General features: G+C 38.9%; 1 protein-coding gene and 1 long non-coding RNA gene across 5 annotated transcripts in view; both read left to right on the top strand.

Annotated features, from left to right (window-relative positions):
• The window catches only part of MAPK9 (mitogen-activated protein kinase 9), a 28,078-nt gene extending 16,781 nt beyond the window's left edge, over window positions 1-11,297 (top strand). For 2 of the 4 annotated variants that reach the window (XM_035560573.2, XM_035560574.2), the window contains exons 8-12: window positions 433-615; window positions 1,318-1,442; window positions 1,915-1,978; window positions 2,869-2,940; window positions 3,659-11,297. In XM_035560573.2, coding sequence (XP_035416466.1) covers window positions 433-615; window positions 1,318-1,442; window positions 1,915-1,978; window positions 2,869-2,940; window positions 3,659-3,801 — 587 coding nt within the window. In that variant the 3' untranslated portion in view covers window positions 3,802-11,297. Of the gene's footprint in view, window positions 1-432; window positions 616-1,317; window positions 1,443-1,914; window positions 1,979-2,868; window positions 2,941-3,653 lie in introns of all 4 variants that reach the window. The other 2 variants (XM_035560577.2, XM_035560576.2) reach the window with 2 other exon arrangements.
• Window positions 11,298-15,950: 4,653 nt separating this feature from the next.
• On the top strand, window positions 15,951-18,665 carry LOC118254986 (uncharacterized). The gene is made up of 2 exons (XR_004780829.2): window positions 15,951-16,447; window positions 16,727-18,665. It is a non-coding gene; the product is annotated as an uncharacterized LOC118254986 (long non-coding RNA).
• Window positions 18,666-19,904: the final 1,239 nt, after the last annotated feature.

Below are 19,904 nucleotides of genomic sequence, written 5' to 3'. Positions count from 1 at the left end.
GTGCTTTTTAAAAAACATATATTTCCTTACTTTCAAAAATATTCCATGTGATAATATTGTGTACTTTGGAAGATTCAACAGCAGCTTTTCTTTTCTGTCCCTGTAGTTGTTTTGTTATGGGTATAAGTACCAAGTGAAGCTTCTTTTTGACTTTACTGTTTTCAAAACTGGCCAATAGCTATTAATTAGCAAAAGATATTTAAGAATAATACATTGTGCAGCATTTCTAGTCTGTCTTACAAAGCCCTAAATTTTAGATTTTTGTCAATGTAGCTTTTTGCATGGCAGTTCAGAATGTTATTGATCTTAGAATGAAGTTCTTATTTTTTGTCATTTGTTCAAGTTTTCAACTTTTCAGATTTCTGTAAATGATATTTCTGTGTAGTGCAGACTTCAAATTCTTCAGCTGATTTTCCTAAAGATATGGTGCAGATATTGATCAGTGGAATAAAGTTATTGAACAATTAGGAACACCGTCAGCGGACTTCATGAAGAAACTACAGCCTACAGTGAGGAATTATGTAGAAAACAGGCCCAAATATCCTGGTATTAAATTTGAAGAGCTCTTCCCAGACTGGATATTTCCATCAGAATCTGATCGTGACAAGTTAAAAAGTAAGGCAAACTTTTTTCTCCTTTTCAAGATTTTAATTTAAAATGTCTGCAACATGTGTAATAAATATATATACACCTATTATCTTAGTCTATGGACAGACAATAAGTTTTAATGCAAAATAACTTGTAGTGTATTTTATAGTATTACAATGATCATTCATTTAAAAAAATGTCAATACAGTGACTCTGCAACAATGAATAGCAACTTACTGTGCATTTACAAATGTATTTTAAGTTCAGTAGTTAATGACAAAACCTGTGACCCGTGCAACAACATGACTGTTCAAAACTGAGTTTGGTTGATGTCAGATGCAGGGTTTATGCTTTGGATTACAGTAGAATAACATTTACACTAGAGGATTGTGACCTCATTTTGAAAGAAATCTGTACCAGTATAAGAAAGCTTGCGTCTCTGAGCCTGTTCTGATAGTGCAGGTTAATGTTTCTGTGTATTTAGCAAAATGTGGAGCTTTAGTACTTAAAAAAATAAAATAAAATAAAATAGGCAGTGTTCACTGAGACCTATTTAACCCCACAGGATTAAAAGTTAAGTATTCTCATGTCACCAACAAATGGAACTTGTTGAAAGGCTTAGATGATTAAGAAATCTGTTTGTGTTTTCTGTTCCCAGTACGCATTTTGTCATGTGTTAAAAATCTACAGCTCTTTTATCTGTTTTTTTTTTTATTTTTTACTTTTTAGCCAGCCAAGCTAGAGATTTATTATCAAAAATGCTTGTAGTAGATCCAGACAAGAGAATTTCTGTAGATGAAGCCTTACGTCATCCTTATATTACTGTCTGGTATGACCCAGCTGAAGCAGAAGCTGTAAGTTTGCATTGAAAATAAATTTTAAGATATCAGTTTAATAATTTTAAAGAATATCTTTAGTTTGAGTCGAGAACATACTTTGAACTCATATTTTAACTAGTGAAAGTTGCATGTAAAGCATTCAGATCAACAAACCACCTGAAGTGGAATTGATATAATAGTTCCCTTTATGGAAAGAGTTGCCTACGTGGTGGCAAGCTAGTGCATTTTGAATAGTGGGCTTGCTCAGAGGCCCCATCAAGCCTTATGAAAAGTTTAATTTCTAATTGATGCTTTTAAACAGCATTTCAGTGGGAGGTAGGACTTAAATTCTGGAGATATAAAATGAATGTAATTTTGAGATACAGGGGATAGACTGCCAAAGAGAAAGGTAACAAATGGCTAAGAAGATGGTTTTTAGTTTTCTTGCTATCATTGATTGTGTAGGCCATATGTAGTAGGTAAATTACAGACTTTCTTTTCGTTGTAGCCTCCACCCCAAATCTATGATGCACAATTGGAAGAAAGAGAACATGCAATTGAAGAATGGAAAGGTAAAAAAGCGAGCATGACCAACGAAATTTACTGTAATAACTTAGGTTATTGATGACAGCTCACAGTACATGTGTGTTGGATTGTGTAACTGGAACCCACTATTCAAAATATGCAGTACTACTTACGCCAGTATGAAAAGAAATCAATGGAAAAATGTACTATTTTTGGAAATAATATATATGCATGTATGTACACATACATGTAACATTCTGAAGCCTGTTCACCAGAATGTCAGTTTTCATTTTCTTCTTGCTTTCCCTTGAGTATTTTGTTGTTAAAGTGTTTGTAATCCCAATGATTGTTTTTTTGATAGAAAATGCTCTGAAAGAGAAACAAATCAAACGGAATCCATTTGGTTATTACTCAGAATTAGAGGGGTCTTAATCTATTTAAATGTTGTTACTCCTGGTTTCATTATGCCTGTGGATATGCACACTGTGTTAAGTGAAGGTGTAACTTGGTGTACCTGATGGGACACCAAGAACATGTCATGTTCTTCAAGAACAGATGTTTGTTGATGTCAAACTAAAATTTCCACGGGGGATTATCTGCATGATATTTTAAATACAAATTTGATTTATTTATGCATTTATTCGCAATTAATATTAGTGCGTTGTAGGTATCTATGTAATATTTTGAGGTGGGATGACAGCTATTCTGTTTGTAAAATACTGATTTTGGCACATGCTTAGTGTCTTTCTGTGATACATAAAGAAAATATGTAGGATTCTCTAATTATGTTAATAGGCCTTTAAAAAAAATAAAAGGCCTTTACAGTTGTACTTAGGCTGACCCATAACCATTTAATTGTACCTTTATGTATTTATAAACTGATCTTACAATGTTTTTTCTCTCTCTTCTCTCATTCCTCCCACCTTCCTCTCATAAGAGTTAATATACAAAGAAGTAATGGATTGGGAAGAAAGGAGCAAGAATGGTGTGGTAAAAGATCAGCCCTCAGGTTAGTCATTGTTTCAGTAGCTCTTCTATAACTATGCTGTGTAGGGCTGATCTGGTGGACTAGAGAAGTGAAAAAATCCTACTTACTCCAGGTAGGCAAAAATTCTGTTCTTAAAGACAAGGATTCTGATCAGACTTTGGAGATCCATGTACAGTCGTATTTCATTTTTATGAAATAAGTTGTAGGAAAACATCTGGGTGTTCAACATGCTCTGGCCAAGTGTTAAGCATCAAAAGAAACAATTGATGACATGTTACATCAACTGTTACACAGATACCTTTTGTGCTGAATGTTTTTTCTTTGTGTGAATGCGTACATTTCATGCAGGGTTAAACATCTTTAGAGCTCCTTACTTTAAAACAGCTAATAGTACAAAGTATTTGTCCACAATTGAAGCCTTGATGTTTGCTGCTGTTCTCTTGGTTCAGTAATTGGAGTTGTACTATCTCTTATTAACTATACCTAGATTTCTTGATATTTGTGCCACTAGGGAACAAAATCTTATGTTGCCTCTTTTTTTTTTTTTTTTCCTCCTGGATATTCACTTCAGGTTTTGCATGTTAGGAAACTTAGTGCTTGCTTTTCTACTGTTTATTGATTTGTTATTTTCTAAGAATTTCGCTAGGGAAAATGATGCTCGGAGCCTAGAAGTGGGATTATTTGTACTTGCAATATTGTCTTGCCTCAGATTTTATTATGTTTGGTTTACTTAGCACAGATGCAGCAGTGAATAGCAACACCAGTCCTTCCCAGTCATCATCTATCAATGACATTTCATCCATGTCAACAGAGCAAACATTGGCTTCAGATACAGACAGCAGCCTCGATGCCTTGACAGGACCCCTTGAAGGATGCCGATGATCAGCCAGGATTGCAGACTTAACTTTGGAAAAAGAACTCTCGCTTCCATTGGGCCTGAATTGCTTGTAAGTTAATGGAACAAAACTAGAAAAACTCCATGTTCTGCATGTTCTACTGAAATAATGCCTGTTTTTATTTTTACTCAGTTGTTAGGAAACTGCCTGCTTAATGTTGTAGAACTTAAAAGTAAATCAATGTCTAAGGAACAACAAAAAAATTAAATTTAGACACTATAATAGGCTTTTCTTTTGTTTCAGCCTATTTCAGGTGAGCAGTTATAATAGACTTTTAACCAATAACTTCTCTTAAATGGGTTCATGAATCTTCAGTACCAACTGGCAGGCTTTTGTGACATCAATGGTTGTTTACATTTTAGTACAGTATTGCTCATTAGTAGGTTTTTTGAATGTATAGTGTCTATGAAGTTTGTTTTAACGTGTGACTATGGCAGTTTGCTTTATTTAACTACTGGAGTGTTGTGTGTAAGTCTTAATTCACATATTGAGCACTCAGTACCATATTTAAAGGGCAGTTATTTTTACGTATAGCACTTTTTTATTGAGCCCTTTCTATCTTCGCTTCCTGATAATACTGTCTATCTTCTTGTAGAAGAGAAAATTGTGAAGTTTAAAGAATGTAGCCATCCCTTCATATTTCACCAATGAATATGTCTCTGATGTTCTTTTCAGTTATTTAAACTGAAGCGGATGGAAGATACACAGTGGCTTAGTTCAATCTTAAGGATGAGTGACTTCTCTGTGAAGTTGTGCCTGTTAAAAGAGGGGAGAGTGCTAAATTGTTCTGTACATTCTGTCTTGCAATACTGGTCCTTTAACAAAAACAAACAGAAAAGGAAATTATATCTGTGCTTTTCATTCAGTGCAAACTCTGATAAAAGGACAGGTGAATTGGAGAGACTTGCAGCCTAAGTGGCCTGAAAAAGAGCTGCATAAATGTTTTCCATTTTTTAATGGGTCCATTCTATCTAGAGAGTAATTAAGGAAACAAATGTAGTAGCTTTAAGTCATTTGACAATTAAGTTTAAGTATTTACTTAATTGAATTTAGTTCTATTCCCAAATTAGGAAAACCTCTCGATTTCCTACTGGAGAGGAAAAAATAATATATTTAATACATATATATTTTCTGTGTCAGAGGGGAGGAGCTTATTTGCTGTTTCAATACAGGCTTGTCAATGCAGTTTTCAGAATCGTATAATACAAACACTGCCTGCACAGTATGTTGAATTCTTAGCAAATGTTTGCAGTAGAGTAGGGCTTAAATTACCAGATGCTACACACTTGTGAATTTGTGCACATTCACTTTAGAGTGCACAGGTGTGTAAAATTTTGCTAAAGGATCTTGTGTGCATGTGTGTATGATTAAACTATATAACTATAATAGTAATAGATGTCCAAGATGAGGTAAAACACCACTTTCCTAAAGGCATTGTATTTAGCTGTTGATTCAGATACTGCTGACTTGAATTAAAAAGAGCACTTACAAAATATACTTGTGCAGCTAGCCACTGCGTTACTGACATGTCTAGTATGTTCTTGTAAAAGACAAGTGTCCCTTGTTTCTGACCTTAAGATTTGAAAAGCAGTAACTTTATGCCAAAATTGTTTTTGTTAAATTGTATCCATGTGTTTTTTAAATAGCTTAATTTGGTGTAGCAAAAATATTTCACTGTCTCAGAAAAGGAAAATTCAATGTAGTACTGAAGATGTTAACTTCAGAATTTTCATCTGGAATTATGAACTTTTTATTTAAAAAAAAAAAAGTTTTAATTGTAGGATATTGAGGGCTTTTTTTTGTTGTTGTTTTGTTTTAAACCTATGGATGCCTTAGTTTCTTTGGATACTGATGGTACACTTTTATTCTGTTTTTGTTACTGGAAAAAAATAAATCTAAAATACCTTTTACCATATAGCAATACAGTACAGGTTGCTATTCTTTTTTTTCTTCTTTTCTTTTTAATCCTTGTTATTTGTGCCAGTTAAAACTATTAAAGACACCTTTTCAAAAGTAATATTACTGATTTTGGACTACTTGTAATCCTCCCCCCCTTCCTTTTTAGCCTACCAAAAGATGCAGCCACTATGGAGTGAAACCAAAAAGAAAACTAAGGGTTTGATTGCAAAAGCTAACTATGCTTTGTTGATTGTCCACAGTAATATATTCAAAAGTTATCAATTACATAGTGGTGTTAAGCTGATAGTACTTTATAAAGAAGTGACTTTTCTGACAATGGCATTAGCATTCTCTTTAAAAATAGTATTGTACAAACAATCTCAGATTGGCCATGCAAAATTTCTGCCTACTTTTTTAGAAGACTTTTTCTTAAGTCTCTGAATGTAGCAGTATACAGCAGTTTATATATTTCACGTTACACTTTTATGAAAAAGCTTTTTTCTTTATATGGACACGAGGGACTAAGGTTTCCAGCAGTTTTAAATCTACTGCTAAAACAACTGCGAAGCAAATTTGTCAAATTTACCTGCATGGTAATTGGCTATACCTTTTTCTGCTTTACTCTAGATCTGTTTTTAATTATCACTGAGTATTTTTATATTCTTGATTCACTATGGAAGTCATCTACTGGATTTCATTTTTCAAGATTTATTTTTAGCTTTTTCAAGTGAAGTTGCACTGTACTCTACATTCATCATTTTAACATTTATTACTTCAGAAGATTTAATGCAACAAATACTTTTCATGTCTTTTGGATATTCTCAGAGTTGAGTTTTTCATATTGGACTTGGGCTGCTCAGCGCTGGGCTGGTTGGACCAGATGGCCTCCAGGTCTCTCCCAACCCAAATTACTCTGTGATTCAAATCGTCTTTTAATGTTGTGTGTGCGTGTGTTTGTTTTTTAAACACAGAACTGCCATATCCCCAGGATTTGAACTGTTATCTGACCTTCTAATATATACTGTTATATCAAATATGTAACCTTTGAACAAAATAAGCCCTGAGATTGACTTTCCTTGTAAATCTTATTGTTTGTAGGAAAAGCCATTTCATACCGTATGTTTTTAATGGCTTCTTGCTGTGTCATACTTTGAAGCTTCTAAATTTTACCAAAATGTTAACTGCCTTCAAAACATGCATGAAATGAAAAGTGTGAATGTTGTGGATTTTGATTCCCGCATAAGTTAAAAACAAACTGCTAATAACCTGAATAAACGTCCAGTTCTCAGAGAAGGCAGATTATATTCAGCAAAACGCATGCAGAATAGATGCATGCTAAAGCTCCCATGCTGTTTCAGTGTGCACATATAGACTATAAATGCACTGCATGCAGACTTTATACATATTAGTTGTATTCCTGACTGCAGATTAAGTTCAGTGCCACATCTGTGAAATGGTTGTTGATGCTGTGAGAACCTCATTATTGATGGAAAGTAAAATGCACATGTATCTTGACAGGGGTTTAAAAGTTTAGAAAGTTTGGTGTGCAATATAATCACTTTTATTCCTAATGCTAAAATCATGTATGTAAAGTGATACAGTTGACCATTTTTTTGCACTTTGGCTTTTATAAATATTTATATGTATTTAAAGACTAAGAATATGTGTGTGTATATATACATATATATTAGAAACCTGCTCAGTTTTGTAAACATGAATGTTAGTTTTCTGTATGAGAGACTTTGTGTTAACACTACTGCAGTATGCATAAACAATTTATAAAATATGACTAAAAAGAAGTGGCAGTCAACATAGATGCAATCTCTAATCTTAACTGCTCACCTGAAAAACAACTAAAATGAGGGATCTATGGCTATCAATCAGATTATTTACCAGAAACATTGTTAGATATATGAACACTGAGTAGCTGAATGGCATTGCAGAAATGGAGTATGTTTTAAAATGTTCTGTGCTCACATCGTTTTTCCTCAAAAAAACAAAATCCAATTAAAAAAAAAAACACAACCAAACAGAAAACCACCACTCTTAGAGAAACCTGGCTTTTTGAAATCTGGATAAGCAGCCTGTAAGTGTGCTTTGAGGAAACAGTGTGATATGACAAGCTTCATTTTATTTAATGGAAAATGACAAAAACACGAGTAATGAATGTCAAAATTAAGGTTTTGTCTGCACAGATTTTACTATACAAACGAGTCTGACTGGAAACTAGTGTTTGCAAACAGCCTGTGAAGCTTTATCTTGTTTCTGGTAAGGGTTTGCATTTCCTTGTCAAAATAATGAAAATTAAACTGAACCTTAACTCAGAATTAACTGGTTGGTTGTTAAGACTGTTAGGGACTAGAGGACTATCATTTTTTGTCTTTCAAAGTCCTAACAGAGTGCACATATGTTTATTAAAAACTAAGTGTGTGGGGGGGAAGTAATTCCATATGTTTTATTTTTCTTTCCTAAAGGAAAGACCTCAATTTCTAAATCATAATGCTGAATCGGTTTCCTTTTTAGATTGTATTTGGCTTAAAATTATAATTTTACAAATGAAATAGGATTCAGACATTCAAAAAGCTTACACACTGGGCTTCCAAGAACTGGGTAAATGAGCCTTTTGTGGCAGAAGTGCAATCCTCCCGTTTGGTCTGCACTGGAAGTTCAGATGCTGAAGTGCAGACAAATCTTTACTGAGCGTAATGCTGTTTTTGAATACAGGTTCAGTCTTGCAGCAATACAGTTTGTGTGGAGCGTTTCATTTGAATAGTGAGTCTTGAAATGGAAGTACTTAGTGTGGTGAGGGGTAAATGCTGACCAGCCTTTGTCTGTATATTCTACATACGTCATATGGATTCTATCAGGGCTTGATGCTAAACTTAGTGATACTGTATACTGGGAACCAAATTCTTTCCTGGGATGTGTATTGTGTAATTCCTGCTCAAAACTAGTTTTGATCCAGGGACACGTGCACCCAGATGCAGAATTTGGACTTAAGTTCCTATAAATGAATCTAGTAACTTCTTTGCTTTTCCACAGTGTCTTTGATTTTTTTCAACATGAAGTATGACAAAAAATGTATTCTGCCTCATTATTTTCCATATATCTTAGATTGTCTATTACATGAGTAATTAGTAATGTTCTAAAAGCTTATTACACAACTTATCAAATCAGTTTTATTTTTTGCCCACTGCATGCTAAAACGTCTGGAGCTAAACTAATGTTTTAAGTAAGCCATCTTTTCTCATATTAGTGTTGGAGGAAGGTGAAGAGAAGATCATCACCTCTGTTTGTGTTTTATTAAATGACTATTTTTGTAGCTAGAATTTTATTTGTTGGATTTCAATCCTATAGCCTTGCTTTGTTGATATAAATTTACCTGGGTCCGCTATTTCAAAGAAATATGTGTATAAGAAGTCCAGTATAAAATTAAAATAATATAGTCTTCTGCAATTTGTTACTGAAAATATGACAAATTATTTTGGTCCAATAATTAAAAAAAAAAAAAAATTTAAATATTTAAGTTCTTATTCCTTGATGTTGCTGCTTATTTTTTGAAAAGGTGCTTGCAGTTTTGCACAACAGAAATCAACTTTATTAATTGCTGGGTTTGAAGCACTTTAGGATTCTTCCGAATACAACCAGTATATGGTGTTAAAAGGAATGACAAAAGATCAGATGTATTCAAATTTGGTTGCAGTCTTTTGATCTGATAGCTTTGATCAGCATTTTCCTTTAAACATAAGCCTTCTTTGAGAGATGTGAACTTTGAGATTCTGAAATTTAAAATTTAACTGAAATTTAACACACAATACGAGATCGTTTGAGAAGCATCCCCTACTTAAACGGCTGTAGGGTGACTTGAATAGCAGTGTGACTACTTAGGCATCTATGATATAAAGAAACGCAGAAGTCTGTCATGTAGCAAGATCAGCTAGCTATCTTTTATTAACATTACGCTATTCATCCTAAGCTAGATGTATATGCTGTGGTGAGGCCAGAACATCTGCTTACACTGGGACTCCACCGTTACAGATACTATGAGGATACCATAGGAAGACAGCGTCTCTAAAATACTAGTCTGAAAGCTTGGTGCCTCCTATGGCGTACTTGTTTAAGTATGTGAGTTCGTTTCCCAGGCTGGGTCTTTAGTTCAGCACTCCATGGTTTCTTAGGATAACGAAAGCAGAGAAGAAAGCAGTCACGTAAGAACCACATTTTATGTCCACTACCTGAAACAGTAGTCATATTTGTTAACGATAGCAAAGCTAGTTTAATACCCATGAACATGTGCTATTGTATTGTCTTCTACTGGGAAAAACTTTTTTGAAAAACCATGTGTGTCACTAGCTTTTCTATGAATTCAGATGCTTAAATTGGTGCTAATTTTTTAAAAGAAAATGTAACAGATGGTTAGCAATGTATTTGTCTGTTTTTGATACCTATATTTTCTTAAATTGTGGCAAACCAAACTTTATAAAACTACTCATGTACATTTTTAGGTTCGTCAGATTCCCGATTTTTCCAAAAGTAGAGTATGTAAAATTCCAGTTACTGCTTCTTTGGAGCTATTGATTTCAGGTGATTTATACACTAATAAAATGAACATGGTTAGAAAAGTTAGCAATGCATAACTACAATCCCTTTCTTTAAATTGCATGACATGCTGGGTCCCACAGGTGGTTTTAGTTTAGTGTAATTAAGATACCTAAATAAGGGCAAATCAGAGATACTTGTGTTTAGTTAACCCAGTACAGTGAAGCCTTATCTGGTCATTAAGATAACTTATAAAGATTATAAGAATTTTCGTCTATTTTAAAGAGAGAATAACAAATGGAATTAATGAACTGTTTTGTACAAATGCAAATGTTAAATCCAGAGAATATATTACGTAGTTTGCTCCAGAACACATGCTATTAAAGAGTATAATGGGCTCCTTGAGTTATTTGTATTGAAATCCAATTTTTCCTGATCACTTAAAATAACCACCCTCCCTCCCACTTCAGTTCTTTGAGAACTTTTTTGAAATGCCTTTAACTCCCTATGAGATGCTTTGTATGTCTTGTTTTGGCCCTCTTTTCCACCTTCTGTTTACCAAATGTCACAAAAAGTAGCATCAAGCCCTATCACTTGTTACAGTGTTCTGATTTTATGGCCTTAATATTAGTTATGATATGGTATATAATTTCAGAAGAAAGATGTGCTTTGAAGTCTAATTATATAGATACATGTGGCCTCTTCTGCGTATGAAATTAGGCTTTGATTGTCATATCTCATTCTTTAAGCTTGTGCAATAGGAACGTGTTCCCTTAAATGCAGTGGCTATTTTGGCTGATGCTGGACTTTGTTTTCAGGATGACTAGACAGTATTTTTTTGTTTCATGGGCAGCAGTCATGCTTCCTTGTTTTTTTGGATTGATTTTTTTAAGGAAACTAGAATTTCATAAGGAAAGCTGTCAATAACTAGTTCTGAAGTGCTAGTTAAAGCCTTGTTCTGATGCTTTTTTTCTCCAAAAAACTTATCGTAAAACAGTACTAAAGCCACTGTAAAATTACAAATAAATATGTATACTTAAACAATTTGAGCAGTTTGTTTTATTTACTACAGCTGTGTGTTCTTTCTTGATTCTTCCTGTGTTGAAGTGGAATGTTTTATCTAACTGAAAGAATATGTTCTTAGTTTTATAAAACATGATGTTTCATTTACACTTCAGTTTTCAGTTAACCAGAAAGTATGAGTATGAAAAGTAAATTAATATCAGCTTAAGACACTGTTTGGAGCTGCTTTCTCCTGATCAGCTGTAACATTTGGACACGTTAACAGCACTTGGTTTCACTGCCAAGTAAAAAGTGTATTTTGAAATTTGTTTTCCAAAATTGGAGAACCTTTCTGGGTAATACTGACAGATCTGTATTCACATCCTTGTGTTTAAACAGTATCATAATTGGTTTTTCAGACTTCCTTGTAAGTTGCAGATAAGCTACTGGCTGTACGGGGTGCGTATATTTGTACATATATATGGACTTTGAAATAATTTGTTTTTCACCTAATGCTCTAACAATGTTGTTTCATCTTGTTCTGACTGAAAAATGCAGATGTACAGCTAAATTGGAAAAAAAAAATCATTCCATTGTATTTTTTTGAAGAGGTAAGTATTCTCGTGAAGACACTGATAAGGTTTCTTGGTCACTTTGTAAAGCTGTCTGATGTAACTGGGGAAGTATTAAAATAGTTATTAAAACTATAGTATTAAAACTATTTTAAAAAAGTATTAAAACTATAGTTATTAAAACTCTAGTATTAAAATAGGTAATGTGTTTATGGTGTGTATAGAGGTAGCTCTGCAAAGATGAGTGAAGGAGTCTACCAGTAGCAGTCTTAAGACTAACGTGTTATGGGAGTCCTGCAGGGAGACTCTCTTGGCTGCCCAAGATACCTCTTCCTCCATGAATGGAAATTCCTTCAGGGAGAGAACAGGACTTACCCTGGAGCTCTGGATCCCAGCCACAGGGCCACATGGCAGTGCTGTTGCGGGCTGTGGGGAGACGTTTGGTCTCATTATTTCTCCGAATTTGTCTCCAAATAAAACAGCTGACTTAAGGATGCAGGTATAAACTCAGCACCCTTAAAGCCCATTTAACGCCTATGTGACTTCTAAGGTGGCTAATAAAACACTCCCAGCAAGCACAACATCCTGAAATTAAAAAAGTCAGCCACTTGGTGCATTAGTACAAGCGAACCCGAAAATACCGGGGAGCTTTCCCATTGTGCTGTGTAGGCTGGTTTGGGAATGGGTAATGCAAAGTATGTCTGAAAGATTTTTCCAGGGGTAAAAGAGAGCATCCTTGGTGTTAGCAGGGCACTGCAGAGAGTTCATGGAGTTAAGGCATGCCCACAAGTTTGTATCACTGCTTGCTTTGTAATTAACAGCCCAGTTTTTACTGCTGAGATTCTTAATTTCTGAGATCAGAATATGGCTTTCTCTCTCCTACAGAGAGAGCTCAAGTTCAAACTGAACAAGTCCCTGTTTATTTCCATTTGTTAATTTCCCCAAAGGTTTCAAAAAACTCTTCCATTTCTTTTTGAAGCATTTTGTTTCTTCTCTCTGCATCCTCCTTTGCTCTCTCTGCGTTCCTCATTTTCATCTCCACGAGGCTGTGCTGCTTGCGCTGCTGTCCCAGTTTCGAATGCATGTCCTTAATCTCTGACTGCAGCTCTCTGTTCCGCTGCTCCAGGCTGTTTGAAAGACGGACATTATAAATTATGGTTTTTCCCTTTAATGAAGCTGTAGCTTTTACTTTCTTAAACATATGTTCCTATAAATACAAATATTAGCAGCCCCTAAGCGGGCTGTTACATGCCCCTTGTTAACCTGTGTAAGAAGGATGGCATTTTTATACTGATTTTTTCAGGAGATAATGCACCAAAGTTGCTCTCACTGGCAGATTGTCTTCTGTGAGGGAAATCTAATGTTAAATTGTCTTTACCCAGCATTAGAAGGAGCTTCAGCCCTATGCACCTGTTTAAATTCTTGGGTTGTGCAATGTGATTTTGATGGAAGAGGGGTGAGGAGGCAGCAGTGGCACAGTGCTGTTTCAGCATGCAGCATTTTGCAGCACATGCAGGTGTGGCCTTGCCCCCGAGTGTGCATGCTTAGTCTGATGTGGCTCTTGGTGTCATCTCTTCAACACCCGGGTCTGTCCATACCCTGTTTTCTGTCAGAATTCGCTGTTCAGCACTTGATACTAGGGCTCACTTTTCCAGTTTATGGTGTTATATATACATATTAAAAAGGGGGGGGGGGGGGTGCAATTGACCTTACTTATCCTAATTTAGAGTAAATACAAATAAGCATATGGCCAAAGCAGTATTTTGGGGGAGATGCTTTTTTAAATCATTTCCTTACAGAGTACTACAGAAGTCTAACAGTAAATAGCAGTGCAACTTATTTAAGGAAACACTGAGGATACCAACTTGAACTGCAAGGGAAAATTTAAGCAGAATTTAATGAGGAGTTTAATGATAATTAAGAGAAAAAAAGTGAACAACCTAGGAACAGTTTGTTTACTAAGAAGAAATTGGTGACTACCTCCTTAGGAAATTAAAGATTTAATGGATTTTTTTCTCTTTCAGTGTTCAAGGCAAAGTGTAATGGAAAATTAAACAACTTCCATGCTGTCTGTTGAAAAATGCATGTTAAAGCATATTATGTTTTAATCAAATAGTTATTTTGCATGATTTATACCTGTAGTTTATAGCTAATGATGCCGTATTTAAAATGTTCATTCCTTTTACCTACATGACAGAAAAAACAGCAACATTTGGAAAGTGGAGCCTGGAAATGCTGCCATGTTGTTATTTTGATAACAAGGTATGGGTAAATCTGTATTCAATTTCTCTTCTGAGAAAGCTGGAAAGTACTTCTGAATGCTTTCCTCAGATTTTTAAATTCATGGTTTAAAATGTGTAAAGAATAACGACCTACTGCTTACCACCACTGCTGAGAACCCAGCACGTTTTTCTTTAGAGAAACGTTTAATATTGGATTAAGGCTAAAGGGAAAAATACACAATATACCAGATGCTTTTCAAGAGCTCTGCACAGCCCTGCTGAAAATCTTATATGTGCTCTGACGTTTCCCAGGCACGTCACACAGAAATGGACTGAAATTACCAAGCGGTTGCTAACTCTGTCCTGTAACGCTGGCCCTGGATGCTGTTACTGGTGGTACGGCAGCAGCAGCACCTGGAGCCCCCGCAGCAGTAGCATGCGGTACAAAGCAGTTCTTAAAGCCTTTACCTTGCGACTCTGGATTCGTACTCCGCCTTCTGCCTGGACATCAGTGTCCTCAGGCAGGCCAGGCGCTGCTCCGGGGAGCTGGGGCTTGCTGGCTGCTCGCTGGCGGGAGGATGGCTGTTGCTGGTGTCCCCTGGGATGGGTCCTGTGTTTTCCTGAGCTTCCAAAACACCTCCTGTGGCTGTGTTCGTTTCTTGGGAGTCTTCTGGGTGACTTGGCCCTGTCAGGTACCTTGAAGGAGGATTTTCCTCAAACATTGTTGAGCAGTGAGCGCCTGCCCAGCCAGCAACATCCGTCCCCTGCGGGCTGCCAGAGCCTCAATGCCTTTTCTGTTTCACGGGGGAACTTGTTTTCGTGCCTCTCTCGCTCTGCCTTGTCATAGCCTGTGAGAGTTTTCTTCCTTCCCACAGCTGTCTGAAGCTTTTCAAATACTTGGAAATAGTCCATTTCGCTGGAGCTTGGATCTCGTTTCAGGCTCTGGTTTTGCTTTTTGTACAATGTGGGCTCGAGTGGCCGTGCTCGGCTGCTTCTCGGCCCTGGGATCTGCTCCTGCTGTCCGACCCTCTCTATTTTCAGTGTTATTTGACTGACATCTGCGGGTGGCCCATTGCAGAGCTGCCCACCATGGAGTTGTTTCATTCCTGGGCTGGAAGATTATTTCTGTAGCCAAAGAAAAACAATTGAAAATATATTTTTCACAGTGCAAAGCACAGGACTCTGTGCTCCCCTTTCCAGGGGTCAGAAAAGAGACAAGTCCCAGCTGTTGGCTGCTCTCTCCCTGTCCCCTCGGCTGTGAGGAACATCGCATGGTCGTCGGAGGTCGCTGGGCCCCTGCCGGCCCTGTGAGGAAGGCAAATGGCGGCCCTGCGAGTGAGGCAGGCCCAGGCCTCTCTGTGTGATGTTTTGAGGGCAAGAATGTGGAGGGGAAGGGGATGTGGGGCACTCCTCAGCCCTGCTTCGCAGCCCTGCTTCAGTTCCCACTACAGAAACTACTGGATAGGAATAAATATGGGGTGTTTGGTTTTGCTGCCTATTCTCACAGGAGAATGGGTACGGTACAGAAATATCCTGGCTGTAACTGAAGGAAGACCAAATGTGCAAACAAGTTGAAACTGTCTCTTATTTTAAGGCACTCATTCAAATGATTTCGGAAGTTATTCTTTCTCCCCAACCCCCACATTTTCAGTCTCTTGGTATAAGTAAGTGGTGTAAGAAATGCCAGACTGTGATCTTGTACAGACTATCACCTTTTCATCAGCTTTCTGATAGTAACAGGAAATTGTCAGATTAACTAAACTTCCTAAATTCCCCTCTAAGAGCCCCCCATCCTTGCATCATTGCCGAAGGTAAATCAAACGGCATTCACAAACTCGCCCATCAGAGGGGAGCACAGCACCAGCTCAGAGGGGTGGGCGTGGCTGCATCCAGTCAAAATCCTCAGTCTTAGCGGGGAAAAATGCAGAATTAAATGGTCAGTCATGCCTAGCAAAATCGTTAGTCACAAGGCTGCGGTATGTTCCTTGCTGAGGAGCTGGGAGCTCATTCAGGCACTTTTCTGAAATCTCTTCAGTAGGAGGGAGATGTAGAAAAGTGCAGGGGAGTAGTGGGAGCTTGCCACAAGGATTGCTCCTCTGCTGCACCTTTCCTAGGCATCTTAGCACCGATTCAGACACTTGCGCTAGCTGGCACTCCTACGATAGAGCTCTTTCTAGTTTTGCGTTTTTGCTAATTTACTCACCCTGACGTTATCTCGGAGCTGACGTGCAGTGAAAAGATAACGACGGACGCACAGACTGAGTCCTCTTCCCGCCGCCCCTCTCGCCAGCTCACTTCCAGCGCTGGCGTTGTTCCAGAGCGACGTGAGGAACGTCAATGCTGATCAAAGAACAACCAGGGGGTGAGGAGGATGCGGCTTCCCTGCTTGTTCCTGGAGGTCAGTGCTGGCAGGATAGCAGGGCAGCTGGGAGGAAAAGAAATTGCCCCTGGGACGAGTCCTGCCATCAGTGCATGAGCTGGCCTGGCCACGTTGGGGGGGGGGGACAGAGGAAGACCCCAGGGCAAAAAGCTGCCATGAGGGCGGATGCACGGGGCCTGCTTTGAGGGTGGGGTGAAGGCAAGGCAGAGGGGCCTGCCAACAGAAACATTTTCTTCAACCTTGAAACTGTTTTCTGTGCCTGGTTCTGAAGGCAGTCCCATAACAACCCCTTTGCAGGGGGCTGCCGAGCTGCAGGGGCAGGACATGGAGCCCATCAGGGTGCAGCAGCTGCGGTTTCATATCCTCTGTGATTCCTAGCCTGACTGTAACATCAACCTGGCACCGCACCACATAACGTTGATTTTTCCACCCCTCCACCTCTGTATTTACATTTATTCATACACCCTGTTTTTCATGCACCTTCGCCATGTCTGGTATTACTTTCCTCACGAATTAAGGATCATCGATGGAAAACATTGTGTATTTTTTGCCCAGAGGCAGAGGAAGCACTCTGTTCCAGACTCTCAGCTTGCATGGAGCTGGGATGTTTTGAAAAATTGTTTCTTATTTTGGACTGACTTCGGATGGAGCTTGTGATTCTCCGGGATGACCTCTCTGCAGAGTGCAGAGATGCTGCCATGTGTGGTTAAAATGTGACATGCCTGAAATAGTTCCTCCAGGCGAGCTGTGGGATGCAGCCTCCCTCGGTCCTGGTGCGGCGCCAGCCGCCTGTTCTGCGCATCGCGGCCGGGCCCTGAGAGAGAGAGAGCGGCGTACCCCAGCTCGCCTTTTGCAGGACATCCTTTGTGCTGCGGACAGATGACCTGCGACTGTTCCAAAAAGGATGTCAGATTGCCTGGGGACGTGCTTTGGGGTTACTGCCCAGATAAAAGCTCGTAGCTTCCTTTACTCAAAAGCTGATGATAATTGCACTCTGCTTTTGCAAGCCATGTTTATCAGCACTTTCTCCTCTTTAACTTAGTGGTAGACACAAGCTTGGTTGCCAGCTTTGGGAAAAGAGAAAAAAAAAAAAAAGTCATCTGCATGCAGCTCATGGGGACCTCCTGGCAGCCTCAGCTATTTGGGTGTCGAAATAGCCTGTGCCACGCATGCAGCCAGGTGGTTCTCAATCTGCTGGACATGAGTGTGCACTGGAATGGTTGGAAAAGGTAAAAACCAGGACTGTGCTTGAGCCGCCTCACTCTCAACAGGCCCCTCGTGCTGGGCTGGAGAAGACATCCCGAGGATGTACCAGCAGCCAGGAGAACCGCTGTCATCATCAGGACGGAGTTGGAGCTGTGTGTGTGATGTCAAGATGGATGGACGGATCTGAAGTTTAATAATTTTAGGCATTCTTTAGGATAATATTTTAATTCTGTTTGGTTGGTAATTATTACGTGTTGGCACTTAAACACCTATGCTGAACTTGAAATATTTTATAGTTATTTCACAGCTAGATTCGCCCCATACGTGTATATGAGCTGTTTGCTTGTACCCATTTATTCAGACTGAACTTCCACACCTGCTCTGTGATGTAATGGAAGAAACAGTTCTGGACTGGGCTCTTACACAACGATTTGTCTTGAGCTATGTTTGGAAACTGGAACTCAACAAAAATGCACTAATTGATTTTCTCATTAAATGGCGCTACTTGTAGTCAGCATGTTTTGCATCTAAAGTTGACTTTAGTGCTATCTTAGTTTTCCATTAATGAATTGGATGTTTTGCTCTTGCTGTTATTTTTCAGCTTGGATTTCAATGACTGCAGAATTTTGAATCCTGTAATCTCATCTCTACTTTTATTTTTAATTTATCAGCTGTAAGAGGAAAACAAGTTTCCTGTGTTTTTTTTTTTTTTTTTTCCAAATCCCATTTGGTCTTTTTAACTCTGAACAAACTACTTCCTGTGCTGAATAAGATGTATAATTGGAAATAATAGAAAAACTTTTCTCTGCACCTGCAAAAAAGAGGCACAGCACAAATCAGCCTTGGCTCCGAGAAGCTCCAGGTGCTTACTGACTGCCCTGCTTCAGGTGTCTCAGTTTTCCAACTTTTGGCAGCAGTCCTGTATTGCTTGATATCGGTCTTTTTGTAAAGAGAAACAGAAACAAAATAATAAAAAGCAAATGTTCATAAATTGGTTTTAAAAGCTAATTAAACTTTAATACTTTGTTTGCCTTTTTGTGATCCTTGTTCTTGTGCAAATGTGTTGCCCTGTCCTAGAAGGGCTGGAAAAGACGCGCACTGCTGAGCTTTTCACGCTTTGGGGCTTGTCAGAAATATTGCAAATTGCCCCATTTGTTTTTCATGTATAAATAAGGAGGTCTGCAGGAGATAGCATCACAGAAAGTGAGCGCACTTGCCTTTGGGCCAGCTGGAAGCTGCTCGAAAAACGGGGCTGGAGTCCTCTTACTGCATTTGGGTATTTTCCCTCGCGCAGGGCTGCAGCTGCCTGGGGTGTCACTGTCCCCACGGTGCCACCGTCCCCAGCAGCTGGGCTCTGCCTGCGGCCGCGATCCCTTCCCCATGGCTGACACCCCCAAACGTAAGGGGCTCCTGCTGCCAGGGCGCAGGAATGGGTGGGAAAGTCAAAATGATTTATTTATTTTTTGACCCAAGGAAAGCACTCAGCCTCTTACCCACTAGATGTCACGATTGGGTCTGGATTGGTGCAGGAACCTGAAACCTGGCGAGGAAAAAAACCGCAATTTTGTCAAGCTCAGTCGCCTTTTGTGACCAGCATGTTGTGAAAGCAAGCCAGGAATTAATTTTCACAATTTAAGGGCAAAAAGATGAGTGAGGGGGCCGTTCAAAACACGGCAGCTCCCGGCAGGAGAGGGCACTGTGTGCTTGGCTGTGCCACGCAGCCTGCCCTTGGGGTGAGGTTATTTTTGGAGGGAGGGGGCAAAATCCCCGCTCCAAGGGACCCCACAGACCAGAAAGTGGGGCTGGGGAGGGCTGCACCCGGCTCCCCACACGGGCCACCCCTGTCCCCGCGCTTCCATGAGCGGTGGGGAAAGGCTCGTGAGGAGAGGAGCCTGTGATCCCGAGCCCCCTGCTTTTTCTTGGTGGTTTTGAGCTAAAATGCGCATGGCACAAGGTGCCGGCTTAAAGTGGGGCAAGGGGTTGCTGATGGAAAGGAGTGGGACAAACACAGGAGCGAATTTGGGTGAAGTTGGGTGTCAGAGCTTGAAATGCTGCATTTGGTGACTTAAGCATTGCTTACCTCTTTGCTTTAGGTATAAGGTTTCCATTCAGGGGGGAAATGGGGTTTCATTTGAAATGCGTGTTCAAATTAATGCCCTCGTCCTTCACTTTCCTCTGTACAATAACTCCTATTGCAATATAATGGGGAAAAGCTGACTGAAAGAAACCCTCCCAAATTGCTGTTCAGGATTTTGTTTTTAATCGTAGA

Source organism: Cygnus atratus, chromosome 14 (assembly GCF_013377495.2).
Source record: "Cygnus atratus isolate AKBS03 ecotype Queensland, Australia chromosome 14, CAtr_DNAZoo_HiC_assembly, whole genome shotgun sequence".
In the NCBI taxonomy this organism is placed as follows: domain Eukaryota; kingdom Metazoa; phylum Chordata; class Aves; order Anseriformes; family Anatidae; genus Cygnus; species Cygnus atratus.
Note: the sequence above shows the minus strand (reverse complement) of the source record. Positions and strands in the feature narration are given on the sequence as shown.